This window comes from Solanum verrucosum, unplaced genomic scaffold (assembly GCF_900185275.1).
Source record: "Solanum verrucosum unplaced genomic scaffold, falcon-dt-bn FXZP01000047.1, whole genome shotgun sequence".
Classification (NCBI taxonomy): Eukaryota; Viridiplantae; Streptophyta; class Magnoliopsida; order Solanales; family Solanaceae; genus Solanum; species Solanum verrucosum.
In genome coordinates this window covers 993,063-1,013,587 of record NW_026020155.1, presented here as the reverse complement: position 1 = coordinate 1,013,587, position 20,525 = coordinate 993,063, and the positions used below count along the sequence as shown (strand labels likewise).

General features: G+C 33.9%; 2 protein-coding genes across 3 annotated transcripts; both read left to right on the top strand.

Annotated features, from left to right (window-relative positions):
• The first annotated feature begins 11,313 nt into the window (after window positions 1–11,313).
• Window positions 11,314–11,769, top strand: LOC125828263 (secreted RxLR effector protein 161-like). The gene is made up of 2 exons (XM_049507577.1): window positions 11,314–11,551; window positions 11,654–11,769. The coding sequence occupies exons 1-2, from the start codon at window positions 11,314–11,316 to the stop codon at window positions 11,767–11,769; spliced, it is 354 nt and encodes a 117-aa protein (XP_049363534.1).
• Window positions 11,770–14,718: 2,949 nt separating this feature from the next.
• Window positions 14,719–19,017, top strand: LOC125828317 (peptidyl-prolyl cis-trans isomerase FKBP53-like). Of its 2 annotated transcripts, none has more exons than XM_049507633.1 (11): window positions 14,719–14,795; window positions 14,909–14,982; window positions 15,616–15,851; window positions 15,982–16,130; window positions 16,711–17,038; window positions 17,224–17,397; window positions 17,650–17,872; window positions 18,068–18,155; window positions 18,230–18,271; window positions 18,371–18,419; window positions 18,741–19,017. In XM_049507633.1, exons 1-11 carry the CDS (start codon window positions 14,783–14,785, stop codon window positions 18,820–18,822), a joined length of 1,458 nt encoding a protein of 485 aa, XP_049363590.1. In that variant the 5' UTR covers window positions 14,719–14,782; the 3' UTR covers window positions 18,823–19,017. The 2 variants fall into 2 exon arrangements, with proteins under 2 accessions (XP_049363590.1, XP_049363589.1); XM_049507632.1 differs by having other exon boundaries at window positions 17,221–17,397.
• The last annotated feature ends 1,508 nt before the right edge of the window (window positions 19,018–20,525 follow it).

Genomic DNA, 20,525 nt, shown 5'->3' with positions numbered 1-20,525 from the left:
TGCTTACTCTTATTTGATGTGTTCTAGCGTAAATTAAAATTGTGTGTTTAGACGTGGAATTTATTTTTGAAAAAGTTAAAAAAAACTGGGTAAAAGTTACTATTATTTTACTTAAAATATTCCTAAAATCATTTTCAAAAACTTTGATTTATTTATTTGACAACAGTTACATTATTAGTACCATTACAAGATATTTTACGATTATGTAATCACCTTGTGGGCATTGCTAACGAAATCATAATTTAGGCATAATTAGTGGGCTAATAAGTACTCATCCTATATACTAAACTACACGAGGACATGGCAATTTTATATATCATAATATAAATCATTATAATGGCACATAAACTTATTTTGTTTTGGAAAGAATGTACGTATTATGACCTACTAAACAATTAAGAAATGGATAGTTAAATCATAAATCTTTAGCATTTGGTGAAGTGCTTAATGATTATTAACATATCAAGCACGACTAATTGGCTATATCTTCGTTACCCCGTAATCAGTTCCATAAAAGGAGCAAAAAAGTGAGCATTTGTATGATTAATAATCACTTGTAATATTATGGTGGTTATAAAACACTTGAATGGTTTAGTTGGATTAAACAAGAAGCAATGTATCATTTAAATACATGTGCAAATATACCATATGTCATTAATCCTTCTTTTAAGTTTTATTTATTCCAATTCTTTCTCCAACTAATGGCAAATTATTAAGGTTTTTGTAAGTGTTGAATTTATTGTAAATTTAAAATTATGAATTCAGACCTGGTACTATTTATTGTAATTTTAGTTATGTCCCACATAAAAAATGTTCGGGTTTAGATATATGAACTCTGTAGGCAACTCTACCCGAGAGAACATCAAACAAATGATGAAAGGAAACTTACCTAAACTATAGATGATTCGACTAACTGACTCTAGTTAATCCGATTCAAACTAAAGACTTAGACAAACAAACGATCTAGATATAATAGATTTACAATATAAGAACACAAGACACAAAATTCAAAATATAACTGAAAACATTGCAACACTCGATTAAGTCCCTTGTTGAGTATGAGCAATGCTTTTATTTTAAATGACTTTGCCTTGTAGATAAACTTGTTTGCAAAAACTAGGTTTTGATCTTGCAGATGTTCCTTTTATAAGAGAGATCAAAACATAGGACTCATGTCATTGGCTGAGGTTGGTTTATCTCAGAAGTGCCCACCAACCACCGGAGAAAGTACAGTTCTACAGTAGTATGCAATTGACTATTTGTAGGTCAAAAACTTTGCAGACCAGGTCCTTTCTACGATAGTTTAATTTGTTAAATCATCCAAATTAAAAAATACAACAAACTTAAACTTCTACAAAGGAAAAGTTGGTCCAGTGACAATACTTGGAGGGGTCGTATCCTTGTCTTCGACATTAGGTTTTGCATGTTACTCATGGGGAATGGCCACACGAACACCAACTAGCTACAAGGCATTGGTTGTTGGTGCTAATAATGGTGTAAGCTGGGGAACGACCTAATAAGGGGTATTATTGGTGTCTGTTTGCGGCTGGGCGTTGACAAGGGTTATCAATGGGACAACATAAGCATGGACGCACTTGTCACTTGGTTTGGCCAAGACCACGGGGTCGTTCATGGTGCTAGGCATTGTGAGGATTTACTAGACGCTATGGGGAACAACCAAGGGGTCATGGGGCATGGCTAGAAAGCCGCCCATGACAATATAGATCTTATCCATATACGATTTACTACATACAATTACAAATATGTTTTTACTTTATGTGAAATTTTTGAAATTAAAGATGATGTTATGTTTGGTTATAATTTTCACAAATAATATTTGGTTGTTTGAACATACTACTTTTCCTTTTGAAAAAAAACATGATATATAATTCAAATGAGATCATTGTTATAAAAATAAAAAAATCTAGATTAAAATTTGAAGGATAAAAAAACATAGTAAAAATGAAAAAAAAATCAAGAACAAGAATATTGATGTTTAATGTAACACCATGTATCCTAAACAGATCAAACCAGCAGAATTTCCAGAAGTTGCAGGTGCAACCCACGGTTGCCACCCACGGATCGTAGGGTGACCTACGATTCGTCCTAGTGGTCCGTGGTTCACCACCTGCAACCCCATTCCAGAAAAGGTCCAAAAATTATTCTAAGGCACGACCCACCATCGGGCCCATGGACCATAAGTCAGATCACGAACCCTGGTCCAGGTCCGTGGATCGAGGCCCCATAACTTAGTCTCATAACCCTGTCGACGGTTGACCAGCACGGATCGTTGGTCCATCCACAGTCCGTTGGTCAGTTCCGTCGGTGGCCCTGACAACTTTTAAGTCAGGGGTCGTTTGGTTTTTTCCCTATGCATTGGACCCCTAAACTATGTTGTTTTGGTCAGTTCTAGCTTGGTAAACTAATTAGAGCTTACCCTAATCAATTATTCACCAAAATCAAGCGAAACTTAGAGAAAAATTAAAGGAGAAAGTCAAGTAGCCCTAGTTCAAGAACGCAACGAGTTTTCATCAGTTCCAACCCCGAGATCGAAAGATTTCTCCGTGGAATTCGTCACTAGGTATGTGGGATTTCACTAGTGGGTTCCTTTCACCCATTAGGTCCCTAGATTTCAGTCATAATCTTGATTCACTTAATATTATCTAGACCTAGGGTTTCTTGAATGTTAGAAATTGTTGGGTTTTAGCTGTTAGAATGATCCAAATCAGATTATCATATTGTTGCTTAGTTTCCTGTACAATATTTAGAACCCTAGCTATGTAGTTCTTTTAGTTCATGAATTACACATGCTAGGTAAGTTATTTTAGATATACATGCTTCAGTTTACGAATGTCATATTATCAGTTATAATTGTTGCATTCTCAAAGTTTGCATGTCAGTAATTGAGTTATCCAGCATTTCATATTTCAGTCATATTATTACTTATATACACTCTAATTTTGAGTAGCTTAATACCGAGTAGACTAGGGTTCAACGTACCCAAATAGTCTCAGAACTACGTGCCTCCGTAAGTTTATAAGTCCCCTCTGTGGGCATTACATTTTAGTGATCACGCAAGTCATGCCTCTATACCTCTGGCAGGGTATATTGGGTCTTCTCGATGGGGCTTATACATCGGATTCCATATTTAGCTCATGTGGTTTTATGTCGATTAGTAGTAGCACACTTACAGTCAGATTCTATTGCATTGACCATGTTATCAGTTATAGTCAGATTTCAGTCTCAGCATGTTATAAACTTGGTCATTGCATTCAGTCATTTCATGTTCAGTATTCTCAGTTTAGTATCATGCTTATCTCATATCATTGCTCAATTATATGTTTGTTCAGTTATGTTTATTGGTCAGTTTTACTCTATCATGCATGCTCAGTACCTTTCAAGTACTGACGCATACTCTAACTACATCTTCTTGTGATGTAGGTTCAGGTCCTCAGCTTTCAGATCACGCATAGATCAGTTCTCGATCTCCAGTTCACCAGCATCAGTGGTGAGTCCTTATTCTTCGAGGACTATTGGCATGCTTATATTTTCCATTTTAGTCTTTAGTTTCAGTTTTTGCTAGATATTAGCTGGGGCATGTCCCAGCACTTCTAGTCAGTTAAAGGCTTATTTCAGACATAGTTAGTTTCAGCTATAGTATTTGAGTTTGACTTTTCAGTTGTTGTTAAACTCTCAGTTTTTATATATTCAGATAGTAAATGGGTATTCCCCCTCATTTCAGTTTACTTGATGATTTAGCTTTCGCGCAGTATTTCTTTACTTTAGTTTATTTAGTATGCTTATGATATGCCAGCAGGGTTAGTTTGGGGTCACTTGTGATCCTAGGTCCCGTGTCCGTGTCCTGGGGATAGCTTTGGGGGGTGACATTTAACTCGTTATTAATTTAACGGTCAAAATTACCCTCAAACTATTCAAAACAGCTCATATATATCCTTTAATTATGTTTGAGATCAAAACTACTCTTGATGTCTATGTTTTGGACCACAAATACCATTAAAATGTTATCTTTGCCATAAGAGCTGACATGGCAGTTCACTTAGGCAGTCCAACATGACAAAAATACCTTCATCTCAATAATGTTGTTCTTCCTTGTTCATTTCTATCACAAAAAGAAAATCAAATATAATTCTTCCATTGTTCTTGTTTGAGTTGTTGTTCGGACTTTGGAACTCCAATTTCAAAGTGTGTTGAAGTTTGTTTGAGATTGTGATTGCGTGTTGAAGGATTGATTCATTGCTTGGGTTTTGAGGTCACATATTCACAAAATCGATATATAGATTTTCAAGCTTTTAAGAACTCTTTCATATATTTTTTATATTTTTTTGGGATTTCAACTCAAATCTTCAAAACTAAGAAATTAATTGTTAAATGTCAATTTCCAGCTTCAATTGCAATATCCAAGCAATTTTTAGTAACATTCAATTAAATCTCTTCAATTTTTTGCACTTCAAAAACCCAACAAAAGCTAGAAATTTCTCATCAACAAGCTTTCAAATGTGTAGCTATTTTCGAGTATCAACACAAAAAGAATGACTTCAAGAGTTTTTCAACATATTTCAGCCTTGAGAATTAAATTTTAAGCCTCAGATTCGATGACATCAAAACCCAAACAATGAACTCGATCATTCAACACACAACTAATATCTCAAACGAACTTCAGCGCACTTCGAAATTAGAATTTCAAAGTCCAAACAATAACTCAAACAAGAACAATGAAAGAACTATTTTTTGATATTTTTTTAAAAATAAATTGTGATAGAGATGAACAAGGAAGAACAACATAATTGAGAGGCAGAGATTTTTGCCATGTTGGACTGCTTAGGTGGACTGCCATGTTAGCACATATGACAAAGATAACGTTTTAAGGGTATTTGTGATCTAAAACATAGACGACAAAGGTAATTTTGATCCCAAATATAAATAAAAGATATATATGAGTTATTTCGAATAGTTCGAGGGTAATTTTAATAGAAAAGGGTCAAAAATCCCTTTAACTATCCAAAATAGTTCATATTTACCCTTAAACTATATTTTGGCTCAAAATTACCCTTCCCGTCAAACTATTGGGTCAAAAGTGGCCTTCTTATTAACGAAAGTTGTTAAATGTCATGTGGATGCCACATTGCACACTAATAGGGTTCCACTGCCACATAGACTAAATCCCTAAATCTTAATTACTCTTTTTTCCCCTCATTTCATTATTTCCAGAAACGATTTCACCCCTTCTCCCTCATTTCACGGCTAGGGTTTCACAGTTTTCTTCGTGGCTAGGTTTCAAAGTGGATATTCGTGATTGTTGGTTAGTAAATCTTTTTTTCTTGTTTTATTATGTTTACGATTTCAAAGCATGATAGTTAGGAATTCACATCTTTCCCCTCATTTCGCAGCTAGGGTTTCATAGCTTTCATCTTTCTTCGTGGATGGGTTTCAAAGTGGATATTAGTGGTTGTAGGTTAAAAATCTTTTTTCTTATTTTATTATGTTTACGATTTCAAAGCATGATAGTTAGGACTTCACAACTTTCCCCTCATTTCGCGGCTAAGGTTTCATAGGAAAATAATGAAATGAGGGGGGAAAAAGAGTAATTAGGATTTAGGGATTTAGTCTATGTGGCAGTGGAACCCTATTGACATGCAATGTGGCATCCACATGACATTTAACAACTTCCGTTAATAAGAAGGGTACTTTTGATCCAATAGTTTGACGGAAAGGGTAGTTTTAAGTCGAAATATAGTTTAAGGATATTTTTGACCCTTTTCCGTAATTTTAATCCTCTTCCGTTAATTTAAATACAAGTTGTCAGGTCCTATAGTGTCACAAGAAAGAGAAGTCATAAGAAAAAATTGAAATTATGTAAGTGTAAATAGTAAAAAAATTTATTCTTAGGTACGTTCTATATTCAGTTTGTCACACCAAAAAATTTAACATGCAACTTGAAATTTAACATGAGTTGTATCAACTGAATCAACATTTAACGTTTGTACGGGCGTTATCTGAAACTTATGAGCGATAAAATTAACTCTATTTTATGGGGCCTGCTCTATAACTAAGCATTTGCCCATTCTTTTACGGGATTTATAAATGATTTGTTCAATTATAATTATCCACTGTATTTTTTTAGGATGTCCAATAATAATACTTGTCCACTTTATGAAATTAATTGATAATTTTACATTTAGTTCATAATTTACTCTTATCATTATATAGTCATTTTTCTATTACATTTTTCAAAACATTGTATTTATTATATTCAAATGGTGATATAGTAAAATAACCTTTCTATTTATAGTTTATTAAGAAGCGTGTAAAATCAATAGTGGACAAGTATTATTGGACATGAGAGTATTATATCCAACCATAATAAATTTATTAGTTCTTATAAAGTGAAATAAAATCAATTTAAATTGGGTAATGGATAAAAATATTTGATAATTTCATATTTTAAATAAGAGGATCAGAATAATCTTTTGTCTGAACTTATCTAATATTAGGTTCAATTAAGTATTTTTTTTTAAAAAAAATAGATATATGTTAAATGTGTGCGATAAAATAGAGTATCCCAAATTTCTACTAAAAGAAAAATAATGAAGAATGTGAATATTGAGTAGAAATTTCACTGGACACCTTATTTGGTTATCTCCATTTAATATGTACTCCTTTAAAAAAATATGTTTATGTTGTAAAACTAAATGGATGCCATGTGGGCCATCCTTTTAAGTGTCATCACTTGCTATACTAAAATGATGCCATGTGGGGTCACCCATTTTTGAGGTGTTATTACTTGGCCAAGTGGATAACTTCCTAATGGTCAAGTGTTAGTTTGTATGTTACTAATTGGCTATATATTGCCATTACTTTCATTCACTAAAGGATGAGATAAGAAAAGTTTGGAATATATTATGCTCTCCCTTTGTTTGTTCTTCTTATTATTTTAGTTTATTAATATTAGTTTGTTAGCTAGTTATTTTATAACACATTCTTAGTACGAGACTCTATCAACTTGAGCTACTTTAAATAGGTAAAAAGGGTAAGAATTTTATTTTTCTAAAAAAATGTCTAATGTTTCTAAACTTGAATATCACGGGCAAATGATACTCGTCAAGAATACTAGACACTGAAATCCACCTGGATGAGATGGGTCTGGTAGACACCATCAAAGATAATAACCAGGCATCCAATCAAGAACGTGCAAAAGCTATGATATTTCTCCGTCGCCATCTTGACGAGGGGTTGAAAATGCAATACCTCACCATTAAAAACCCCCAAATACTGTGAAATAATTTGAAAGATAGTTATGACCACCTGAAGTTGGTCATTCTTCCACAGGCGCGTCATGATTGGTTTAATCTGAGGTTACTAGACTTTAAAAGTATAACTGAATATAATTCTTCCATGTATAGAATTATATAACAGTTAAATTTATGCGGAGAAGAGGTCATTGAACATGATAAGCTTGAGAAAACATACTCCACATTTTCTACCTCGAGTATGATCCTGCAGCAGCAATATCGAGAAATGGATTTTAAAAAATATTCTAAATTACTTTCACATCTTATTGTTGAACGACATAACGACCTATTGATAAAAAATCATGAAAGTCGGCTCATTGGTTCTATGCCACTCCCTGAAGTGAACAGACAAATTATCACCAACGAGAAAGAGGTCGTGACTCCTATCGTGGTCATGGCTTCGGTCGTGGCCGTGGTCATGATGGTCGTCTTGCACCAAAAAACTGACCAACAGTATAAAAGGAAGGGTGAAAGACAAGAAGTGATACAAAAGAAATTTTTAGAAAGTGTATGTCACAAATGAGGAAGAATGTGGCACTGGTCGGGTACTTGTCGATCATCTAAGCGTCTGGTTCAGCTCTATTAGGCATCCTTGAAAAAGGGTGATAATAATCTAGAAGCAAACTTTGTCTGAAGATAATGTTGAGCTCATACATAAGATGAATAAGAATACAGAAGCAAACTTCATCTCTGAAGATAATGTTAAGCCTATGCATCTGGATGTAGCTGATTTCTTTGTATTCCCTGAACGAAAAACGATCAGTGACGATCCCACGATAATCTAGGTAATTTCCTTTTCTGTTTGTCTGTATTAGTTGGTATGTTTGTGTTTTCTAATCCTTGTAAATATAATAGCCATTTTAATAGTAATATTTTACTTTGTTTATATATGTTTTTGAAGGAAATATGGATATGCCCCAAACTTCGTTTGGATCAATGATCAATCATGAAGATATTTGTGTAATTGATAGTGGAACAATGCACACCATATTCAAAGATGAGAAATACTTCTCTTACTTGCTTAGAAGAAAAGCAAATGTTACTATAATTTCTGGTAATTCGAACTTAATAGAAGGCTCCGGAAGAGCTACTATATTTCTACCTAATGGGACAAAACTTGTTATAGAAGATGCATTGTTCTCTTCTAAATTCCAAGAAACCTGTTATGTTTTAAAGATATTCGCCGAAATGGGTATCATGTTGAGACAATAACTGAAATGAATGTTGAATACCTTGGTATTACCAAGATTGTCTCAGACCAGAAATATGTGTTGGAGAATTTATCAACTTTATCTTCTGGCTTATATTATGCAAAAATAAATACAGTTGAAGCACATTCTATCGTAAACCAAAAATTTACTGACTTAAAAACTTTTGTGCTTCGGCATGATCAAATAGGTCATCCTGGATCAATAATGATGAGACGAATAATTGAAAACTCAAATGGACATCCATTAAAGAACCTGAAGATTCTTACGAGTAATGAATTTTCATGTGCTGCTTGTTGTCAGGGAAAATTGATTACTAGGCCATCACCAATGAAGGTTAACATTAAATCCCCTCAATTTTTAGAGCGTATACATAGGGATATCTATGGACCTATTCACCCATCTAGTGGGTTGTTTAGATATTTTATGGTCCTAATAGATGCATCTTCAAGATGGTCTCATATGTGCCTCTTATCGTCTCGCAACCTGGCATTTGCAAAATTATTGGCACAAATAATAAGGTTAAGGGCGCAGTTCCCAGATTATCCTATTAAGGATATTCGCCTTGATAATGCTGGAGAATTTACATCCCAAACTTTTGATGATTATTGCTTATCAATTAGGATAAGAATTGAACATCTTGTTGCTCATGTTCATACTCAAAATTGCATGGCAGAGTCATTTATTAAGCGCCTACAATTGATAGCAAGACCGCTACTTATGAAAACTAAGTTACCTACTACTGTTTAGGGCCATGCTATCATATATGCAACATCACTTGTTCGTCTCAGACCGACTCATTATAATAAGGGCAAATTACAGAAATTACATACTTTTAAGGTAAAATTACAATTTATCCCTTAAAAGTTTATAATTACAGAAATCCCTCAAACGGATACAATAATATAAGCGTTGATACATTAATCTGATGCGCGAGATACATTAATCGTTAAGTAAGATACATTACATTTTATACATGATACACTAATCTGATGCACGAGATACACTAATCTAATGCGCGAGATACACTAATTTGATGCGCGAGATACATTAATTTGATGCGCGAGATACACTAATCTGATGCGCAAAAATGAGGAATTTTGAAGATTTGTAAAACTTATAGGGGATAATGGTAATAAGTAAACTAAAATGTGGGATTTCTATAATTTTTCATTATAATAAATACTCTCTGTCATAATTAATATTTGGTCATGAACCAAATATTGATCATCTACGAATTTTTGGATGTGTTGTATATGTGCCAGTAGCACCACCTCAGCGCACTAAGATGGGCCCCCACAAAAGGTTAGGCATATATGTTGGGTTTGATTCACCCTCCATGATTCGTTACCTTGAGCAATTGACGGTAGATTTATTTACTGCAAGATTTGCAGATTGTCGATTTGATGAAACAAATTTTCCGCAATTAGGGGGAGAGAAAAAAGAACTTGAAAGTAAAATTGCATAGAAAGTTTCATCATTATCTCATTTTGATCCACGTTTCCCTATGTGTGAACATGATGTCCAGAACATCATCCATTTGCAAAACATAGCAAACCAAATACCAGACGCATTTACTAATTTGAAAAGGACAACAAAGTCACATACTCCTGCAGTAAATGTGCCTATCCGGATTGACGTCCCAAAAGGACCATCTACAAGTGTCATGGCTTCTGAATCACAAACACGCTTGAAGCGTGGCAGACCATTGGTTTCAAAGGATAAAAATCCTAGAAAAAGAAGTACGACAAATGACATTATGAAAGAATCTCACGAAAAGATTCAAGATCTGATTAATCCTGATATTCCTGAAGAGATCAATGAACCCGAGACTCAAGTGAATGAAGAACTTTCAATAAGTTCTACAAGTGATGGGATAAATTTAGATCGATCGAAAATCATAGTTGATAATGTTTTCGCATATAGTGTTGCACAACATTATGCAAGACAGTGAGGATCTTGAACCCTTATCTATCGAAGAATGTCGACGAAGATGTGATTGGTCAAAATGGCAAGAGGCAATTCAATCAGAATTGAACTCACTTGCTAAACGTGAGGTTTTTGGACCGGTAGTCCAAACCCCAAATGGTATAAAATTGGTTGGCTATAAATGGGTTTTTGTGCGAAAGCAAAATGAGAGAAATGAAATTGTAAGATACAAGGCACGCCTTGTTGCGCAAGGATTCTCTCAATGACCCGGTGTCGACTATGAAGAAACACATTCACTAGTTATGGATGCAATAACTTTTCGATATCTCATTTGTTTAACTGATCATGAAAACCTTGAAATACATTTGATGGATGTGGTTACAACTTATCTTTACGGTTCACTTGATAATGAAATTTATATGAAAATTCTAGAAGGACTTAAAATGCCTGAAGCATATAGTTCAAAACCTCGGAAAATGTGTTCAATCAAATTACAAAATTCATTATACGACTTAAAACAATCAGGGTGCATGTGGTATAATCGCTTCAGTGAGTACTTGATAAAACAAGATTATATAAATGATGTCATTTGTCCTTGTATTTTTATTAAGAAAAGAACATCATGATTTGTTATTTTTGTTGTTTATGTTGATGACATTAATCTCATTGGAACTCCAGAAGAGGTCCAAAAGGCAATTGAATAGCTAAAGAAAGAATTTGAGATGAAAGACCTTAGAAAGACAAAACTTTGTCTTGGTCTACAAATTGAACATTTAGTAGGTGGGGTCTTCATCCATCGATTTGCATATACTGAGAAAATTTTGAAACGATTTTACATGGACAAAACACATCTATTAAGTACTCCAATGGTTGTTCGATCACTTAAAGTGAGTAAAGATCCATTCCGACCTCAAGAAGAGAATGAGGAACCTCTTGGTCCTGAAGTACCTTATCTTAGTGCAATTAGTGCACTTATGTATCTTTCTAATGCTATGAGACCTGACGTATCATTTTCTGTTAATTTGTTAACAAGATATAGTTCTTCCCCTATACGAAGACATTGGAATGGAGTTAAACATATATTGCGATATCTAAAGGGGACCAGTGATTTGGGTCTATTCTATACTAACAAAGATAGTGCAGATCTTGTTGGTCATACATATGCAGGTTATTTATCTGACCCACATAAAACGTGATCTCAAACAGGCTACCTGTTCACATACGGAGGTCCTGCTATTTCATGGCGATCTACGAAGCAGTCCATTGTCGCTACTTCTTCAAATCATGCTGAGATAATAACTATTCATGAAGCAAGTAGATAATGTGTATGGTTGAGATCAATGATACATTTCATCAAAGAAAGTTGTGGTTTGAAGTGTGATGTCAAGGTACCCACAGTGCTCTTTGAAGACAATGATGCATGCCTAGCTCAACTAAGAGGAGGCCTCATAAAAGGAGATAGAACGAAACATATTTCACCAAAATTATTTTTCACACATGATTTACAGAAGAATAGTAATATTAATATACAACAAATTCGTTCAAGTGATAATCCAGCAGATTCATTCACCAAATCTTTGCCAGCCTCAACTCTTGAGAAGATGGTGCATAAGATTGGAATGTGAATATTAAACATATAAATCGTGGTCTTTATCAGGGGGAGTAAAATACGCGTTGCACTCTTTTTTTCTTAGTCTAGGTTTTGTCCCACTGCATTTTCCTAAAAAGGTTTTTAATGAGGCAGCAATCAATGCGTATTATGAATGTCTATGTATATTTTTGTTCCTTCAACTTTTCTTGGACATCCAAGAGGGAGTGTTGTAAAACTAAATGGATGCCATATGAGCCACCCTTTAAGTGTCATCACTTGCTATACTAAAATGATGCTATGTGGGGCCACCCATTTTTGAGGTGTCATCACATGGCCAAGTGAATAACTTCCCCATGGCCAAGTGTTAGTTTGTATGTTACTAATTGGCTATATTTAGCCATTACTTTCATTCACTAAAGGATGAGATAAGAAAAAGTTTGGAATATATTATGCTCTCCCTTTGTTTGTTCTTCTTATTATTTTAGTTTATTAATATTAGTTTGTTAGCTAGATATTTTATAACAATTTAATTATTATTAGTATTAGATAACTTTCGACAATTTCTTTTTGCCTTTTTTCTGCTTTGTGCTTGTGCTTCCCTTTCCTCCTCCTCTTCTTCCCTTTTCCTTCTAGTCGTTGTACTTTTTTTTTTTTGAATTTATAGAAATGGATTGAAGAAATTTTAAAATATAAAAAAATGAGGTTAAGGGTGTGTTTGGTATAAAGGAAAACATTTTCCGGAAAATGTTTTCCAATTTTCTCATGTTTGGTTGGGTTAAATGTTTTGGAAAATGTTTTCCAAATCAACTCATTTTCCTGATTTCCCTTCAAAACTTAAGGAAAACATTTTCCAAAACTATCTTCCAACTTCCAATTAAAAAAAAAATTGTTGAAAAAATCAATTTACTTGGTCCCTACCCTCAAACCAGCCCCCCCCCAAAAAAAAAATAATTAAAGTTTATTTTTAAATTCAATATTTTCACCCCACCCTCACCCCTACCCCCACCCCCTACCACCACCCCTCCCAAAAAAATATTAAAAGTTATTTTTAAAAGATATTTCTAATTTCAATTTTTTATTTTTTTACACCCCCACCTCCTACCCTCGCCCCCCCAGCTCCCTATCCCACCCCCTTCAAAAAGAAAAAAAATTTAAGTTTGTTTTAAAAAATATTATTTCATTTTTTCACTCTTACCCTCTACTCCCCTACCCAGCCCCCACTCACCCCCTACCAGCCCCCCACTCCCCCAAAAAAAATTTAAGTTTGTTTTTTAAAAAAAATTTGAACTTTCAAATTTCATTTTTTCACCCCCCCCCCGGCCCTACAAGCCCCCCCATCCCCCCCAAAAAAAATTTAAGTTTGTTTTTAAAAAATATTTTCGACTTCAAAATTTCATTTTTTTTCACCCCTACCCTCGACCCCCACCCACCCAACCCCTACCAGCCCCCCCACCCCCCCAAAAAAAAATTAAGTTTGTTTTTAAAAAATATTTTTAACTTTAAAATTTCAATTTTTCACCCCTACCCTCGACCCCCCACCCACACCCTACCAACCCCCCCCACCCCCCAAAAAAAAATTTTAAGTTTGTTTTTTAAAAATATTTTTAACTTCAAAATTTCAATTTTTCACCCCTACCCTCGACCGCCCCCACCCCCACCCCACCCACCCCCTACCAGCCCCCACCCCCCAAAAAAAATTAAGTTTGTTTTTAAAAAATATTTTCAATTTCAACAATTATTTTCTACTCTAGTAAAAATAAAAGATTTTTTTCAAAAACATTTTTCATTCATAAATCAAACACTAAAAATCTTTTTCGAAAAATATTTTCTACTCACCAACCAAACATGAGAAAATAAGTCAAAAATCAACTTGTTTTCCAAGAAAACATTTTCTAGGAAAACATTTTCCTTCATACCAAACACACCCTAAATCAACTAAGTCTTGAAAATAATGACAAATTACTGTTGTTTCAAAATGAACTTAATAGATTTGTTGCTTTCTTGACAAAATTAATATTTGACGTTGGTTCTTTATGATATATGAAACTTATGTTTCAAAATAGAATTTATTTAGAATAAATTTCGATGTTAAATCATGTATTGGATTGTTAAAATTCAAAGATCAATTAATTATCTTTTTGACAGAAAAAATTCAGACACACCAAATTGAAATGTAAGCCAATTTTCACATGCACTTCAGAAAATAATACTTGTAGTTAGTTGTAAACTTCAGAAAATAATGTTTTTAGATAGCCATAATCATATAAATTTCATTAAAAAAATATATTTAAATTTGAGCTTTCTTAAGTTCACAACTTCAATAAAAGATGTCCGGGATTGACTTTGGCATGACATACCAGACTTCAAATAAAAATATTTGACGTAAGACCTTCACAAATTCAAATTCCAAATAAAAATATCTAAAGTCAGACACATATATTCAACTTCAATCATATACATCTGATATAATTTTCAAAGCAAGTAAACTTTTATTTTTTTATAAATATAAAAATGAACACAAATTAAATGACGAACCCAAAAAGAGGTCCATTATAATTAACGGGCTTTCACTAATCAACCATCAACCATCTGTATCGAAACGGCCCAAGCTTGGGTTAGTATCCAAAAGGCCCATAAATACTTTAATACATATTTAAGCAAAGTAAGAAAAAGGCGAAGAATCAAACGGTCAATTGTTTAGGGTTTTAGAGAAAACCCTTTGCAGCTCCGGTTTTCCTTCTGCAATGGCGTTCTGGGGTTAGTATCATTCTTTTTTTTCATGTATGAATTCCATTTTTTAACACAAGAAACGAAGTGCATTAATCGCATAAATTTAAATTTCTCTTTTCTTTTTGTGTGTCTGCTTCCAGGAGTTGAATTGAAGTCTGGTAAACCATTCACTCATAATTTCGAAAAAGAGAGGGGAAGGCTTCACATCTCCCAGGTTTGTTTCAAAAGCTTTAACACTCGCTTTCCACACATTTATTTTCTCTTTTTCATGGGTCATTTTTCGTGTGATTAATTTGTATTTTTTATCTTAAAGATGTTGTAGTATTGAAGTATTTGGATATAATTGAAATTTTATGTTCTTGTAATTTGCGTATATCTTCATTAATGTGATTGAAATACTTGAGAGTTATTGTGTTGAGCTGCCATTGCAAAATAGTGGTATTGGTGCTTGTTACTTGTCTGTTATAGAAAATGTCAAATAGATGAAACAATTTGTTGGTTTTAGTTCTTAGCCAGCACAACATCTTTCGTTTTCCAGTCAGAATACATAAGAATTCCATCAAAGTAAGAGGTTAATTAAATAAATTGTTTAGGTTTTCCATTATGAAAATGGGTCAAAAGGAAGTTTAGTGTTGAAAGCATAATCCTCTGCCTAAGTGTTCTAACATATATTTGTAACACTCAAATTTGGACAAATATTCCTTAAGTTATATTGGTGTATAGACAAAATTGAATTGGCTTAGTTGTTGGTAATCTTCTGGATGTATTTCTGGTGTCCAATATCACATTGTACTCTTTATTTTTCTCATCATTATGCTAATTTTATTTGTTTCTCTGAGTGATTCAGGCAACATTAGGCTCAGGCTCGTCAAACAAAAAAAGCATAGTTCAATGTAAAGTAGGTGATAAGGAGCCAATTTACGTGTGTTCGTTATTGCCAGAAAAACTGGAGACATGCCCATTGAATCTCGAGTTTGAGGAGGATGAAGATGTTACCTTCTCAGTTATTGGTTCTCACAATGTTCATCTCTCTGGTTTCTTTTACGGAGAGAGTGAGGATTGCTGTGGAGATGAACATGGATCGTATCCTTAAGATGCTACTATATGTTATTCAGCTTGAAATTTACCATTTTGATTTATGGAAATACATAAATGAAATTGTTTTCTTGAAAGTTTGAATCTATTTTCTGTATTCCTTGACATTGGTATAAAGTGACTACGAGGAAGGTGCTTCTGAGACTGATAGTGCGTCTGATGATTCTTTCGAATTTAATTATGACACAGAAGATGAAGATGAGGATGGCTCAACTGACGATGATGATTTTATCATGTACCCACCTTCCCCTATTCCCAACAGTGGAGGTAACTTCGCATTGTACTTTTCTTTGGGTCTTGAAAGATACTGCCAATGGTGTATGCTAAGCTTACAATTTTCTTTTTCCATTTTAAACACATAGTGTGATTGGAGAGGAGGATCAATCCAAAATTTGAAATTTATCACTCCCTTTGTCCCAATCTCTGTGGCATTGTTTGATCCAGCATGTAGGTCAAGTAAGAAATGATGACTTTTGAAACTTATTTTGCTGGGAGAAGAGGATGTATGCAAAATCTGAAAGCATAGTTTGGCAAAAATGTTGCAACTCCAAATAGTTAATTGATGTGATTAAGAATGAGGATCCATTCTGATTACATGTGGTATCTGTTATCAGAATTGAATATATTTCTGTTTCTCCAAGTACCGTGATCACCTTTCTATTAAAAAAAGTTTAAAACCTTTGGTTTCCATATATAGAGTGGGATTTTAACGAGAGTAAATTGAAAATGGTGGTAGAAAATGTCCATCAAATTTAAGTTGATTAGCTTCTTTTGATTTTTTCCTTCTGTGAAATGCATATTTCCTTATATTTAAAATGCCTTAAAATTTTGTTTGCATTTTGTAAAGTGAGAATTGAAGAGATACTGGAGGACGAAAAGCCTACAGATGAAAATGGTACATCCAAAAAGCCAAAGAAGAAGAAAAATCAGTCAAATGGGATTGATTACTCTGAGCGCCAGATAGTTGTGAAGGGTAATACTGGCAGTCCTCAGATGGAGAGTGAAGATGAGGATGGCTTTCCGATATCTGCTCCCTCTGAAAACAAAACTAAATCAGTGAGATCTAAAAAAACAGATGGAACTAAAGATCAGGATACCGGTGAGGAAGCAGGTGAGAAGAAAGGCTTAAAAAAGAGACTTCGTGATGATACTGGCAAAGCCAATGATCAGCAAAGGTGAGAACCATTTTACTTTGTAGAGTGTATTGTGAATTTTGAATTTAGGCTGCGTGGATATATTGCTTAATGGGGATGACCTAAATTCTTCATGGTATTCTGTAAGGTTCTATCTTCTAGATCTGTTAACTTTTATGATTTATTTTAGTGGTGATAACTCTATTTTCTTCTTATCCTACAAGCAGAGAAGACAACGCTAAGCAAAATAAAAAGAATAAGAAGAAAAAAGTATTGGATGGGGAGGAATCGGCTCGTGAGGATGTTTTAAAGAGCAGTGCCAATCCAGAGCATGTAGAGGGTAATGATGAGGCAGTTTCAGTAGGTAAAACTGAAGATGGTCAGAAGCCAACTAATGAGAAGTAAGTTCTGCTCTCTTGTAGTGTAGAATATAAACGAAAAGAATAAGGTTATAAACTGATATGTTTCGCAAATGAATCTGGATTGTTATGTGCTTAATTAACGGGCCCAATCTGGCTTAAAGTTTCATCCAATTGCATGTTCTGAATTCTGACTGGCTTCCATATGAGCTTATTGTATATTTTATTGAACTCCATTGCTTTTACTAGTAAGAAGCCTTGTGAGTCTATTCTTTCACTAAAAATTGTTCTCAGGGATACTGAGAAAAAGAAGAAAAAGAAAAAGAACAAGAAAAATCAACAGGACGGCAAAGCAGTTACAGAGGTTGAAAAAGATAAGAAGAATGAATCACATGAGGTACAGGAGGAGAATGCAGGGACTAAGCCTTCTCATGCGAGGACCTTTGGAAATGGATTGGTCATAGAGGAGCTGGCTATGGGCAAGCCAGATGGGAAAAAAGCTTCCCCTGGAAAGAAGGTCTGGTTTTCTTCCTTGTCATGTGTAATTAATTGTTCTCTCAATGGACTGTTTCATTTTGTACTTTCCTCGGAAAGCAATGGGATCTTGCTATAACTTCACAATTAAGTCGATCAGGATTTAGGCTTCTCCTTTTTGATGAATCTGTAGGAGTACACTACCTTTATTGATAATGACCTTTCTGCCACTGAGCAGGTTGGTGTACGTTATATTGGCAAGCTGAAGAAGAATGGCAAAATATTCGATTCAAATATTGGGAAAAGACCTTTTGAATTTCGCTTAGGTACTATAATTGATCTTATGTGAAGATGACTTTTATTATTTTGATGTGTTAAACTTAGGTTTTTGTGCTTGCAGGTATTGGTCAAGTTATAAAGGGTTGGGATGTTGGTGTAAATGGTAATTTACTTGGATGACTGAACTTATTGTTTTTATTTTATTTTATAGTTACGTTTCCAGTGTTGAGAACTAACTTATTTATGTACATCCTACTATCAGGCATGCGCATTGGGGACAAAAGGAGAATTACAATCCCACCAGCCATGGGGTATGGATTTGAGTTTCTGTTTGCAATCATTTGTAGTATCCGTTCATTAGTGCAAGAGCATGAAAACCTGTCTTGGGTTGTGGCAAAATTCTTGTAAGATGCAAGAGCATGCCCTAAGTAGGGGTATTGACTAGAGTGTTTCCCTTTCTTGAGAGAGAGAGAAAGTACAATCAGAAACCAAATTAATTTTTTCCTAAGCAAGTTACTAGTTTTTGCCTGTTTGCATCATCCTTTGAAGTTCTCTTTTCTAATGAATTGGAGCTGTCTTTCAAGTTTTTGGTTATCCATGCAATGATTGAGTAATGGTCTTCTTGTTTTCAGGTATGGGGCTAAAGGCGCTGGTCGTGACATACCACCCAATTCATGGTTGGTATTTGATGTTGAGCTGGTAAACGTTAATTGATCGTGCCTTCACATGGTGGATGTTTTTGCCTGTTCAGCATAATTCTAAAAGTGTTGTCATAGTATTCTTTTTATGCCAAAACAAGTTTGCTTCACTTGCTGGGAGAACTTGTACAAATTATACAAGTAGAGCAGGGGTTACCATTTTTGTAAGATGACTCAATTTCAGATTCCTGCCAAAATTTTGAAGTATTGTATGACTCGTCGAGAGTACATTTTCTGTCGGAAGACTAAAATCCTTGGATGATCATGTTTTGCTTTTGTTATACTGTTACTATCCGTTCATTTAGTAAGGTTTGGGTCCTTACAATATACGTCTGTTGGTTCATATAGAAAAGTGAGAAGGCGAAGTTGGATGATTTCAATGGTTCATGTTTATGAATTTCAACATTTGAAGTTGCAGATGTTGATCTTTGGACCTTATTTATTGTTTGTCGTGGCTTCTATTAGAGATTTTAATATCATTCTCTCCAACAGTCTCTGTTTAGTTTGAATTAGGCTATTATGTTCACTTAGCTCACAAACTTGTACTTTTTTACACTCCCTTCGTCTCAAATTACTTGATCATATTATAAAAAAATGATTTTCTTACAAAAACTAAAGTAGAACTGATTAATTTTTTTCTATTTCTCCTTAAATTATTCATTATTAATTTTGATATTGATGGATAAAATACATAAATAGAGTGTATTAAAAAGAGAAAGGCCAAATATATTCCTGTACTAGGAAATAGTTTTAAAATATCCCTAGTTATACTTTTGGGTTAAATATATTCCTCCCACTTTACTTTTCGGATTAAATGACTAAAAGAGGACACATGAACGACTAAAATTAAATGAACTATTCAATTTAAATAAATCAGATTCGGATATAATTCGATCCACCCCAATAATTTAACCCGACCTAATTTTAACATTCACCCACCCAATTTATAACATTGACCTAATTAAACTCTGAATTCATGCATACCTAGAGAAAATAACACTGCTTTGAAAAGAACAGACGCACATTGCTAATTTCTCTTTTTTGATGTTATCTCACATGCATTTTCCTAGTTTTTCTTTGTCCAGATATTAAAGACTGCTCATGACTGAGCCAATAATTTCTCAAGTGTTTGCTGACCTGCATACCGTTAACTCCAGAAAAATTATTATATTTCATTCATTTAATCTTAGTTATCTATGTGTCCTCTTTTAGTCATAAGAGTATATTTAGCCTGAGAGTAACGAAAGGAATATATTTATCCCGAAAGTATAGCTAGGGATATATTTAAACTATTTCCTATAGTACATGGATATATTTGACCCTTTGCCGTAAAAAGAGTTGAGGGGTAAATTAGTTAAAATACTTTTTTATTAATAATTTCTTAAGAAACGTATAAATAAAAAGTGGATAAGTAATATGGAGTATGATATCAGTGACTTTGAAGAAACTTGATAGTAGTATGCTTCAAGATAAAACTTTGCACTTGTCAAATGAATATTATGTCCAATATTTAGTACTCGACTAATAATTTCACAAGAACAGAAACATTACATAATTAATTTTTGTGTAGTGTTACAATCCTAATTATCGTATCACATGTCCAACAAAGTTCTTTATTTATTTTGCAAGAATCCTAGCTAATTATTTTCATACCAAAGCAGTAGACTCAAATTATGTCCCTAGTTTAAATTTCTAAATGGCATTTTTTATTTTTATTTT

Excerpts from the sequence above, each read along its gene's own strand:
- LOC125828263 (XM_049507577.1), top strand. The coding sequence starts at position 11,314 with ATGGTTGTTCGATCACTTAAAGTGAGTAAAGATCCATTCCGACCTCAA. Across the intron at positions 11,552-11,653 it reads GCGATATCTAAAGGGGACCA|GCTACCTGTTCACATACGGA; the intron begins GTGATTTGGGTC and ends GATCTCAAACAG.
- LOC125828317 (XM_049507632.1), top strand. Across the intron at positions 14,983-15,615 it reads GAAGGCTTCACATCTCCCAG|GCAACATTAGGCTCAGGCTC; the intron begins GTTTGTTTCAAA and ends TGAGTGATTCAG. Across the intron at positions 15,852-15,981 it reads TGTGGAGATGAACATGGATC|TGACTACGAGGAAGGTGCTT; the intron begins GTATCCTTAAGA and ends ATTGGTATAAAG.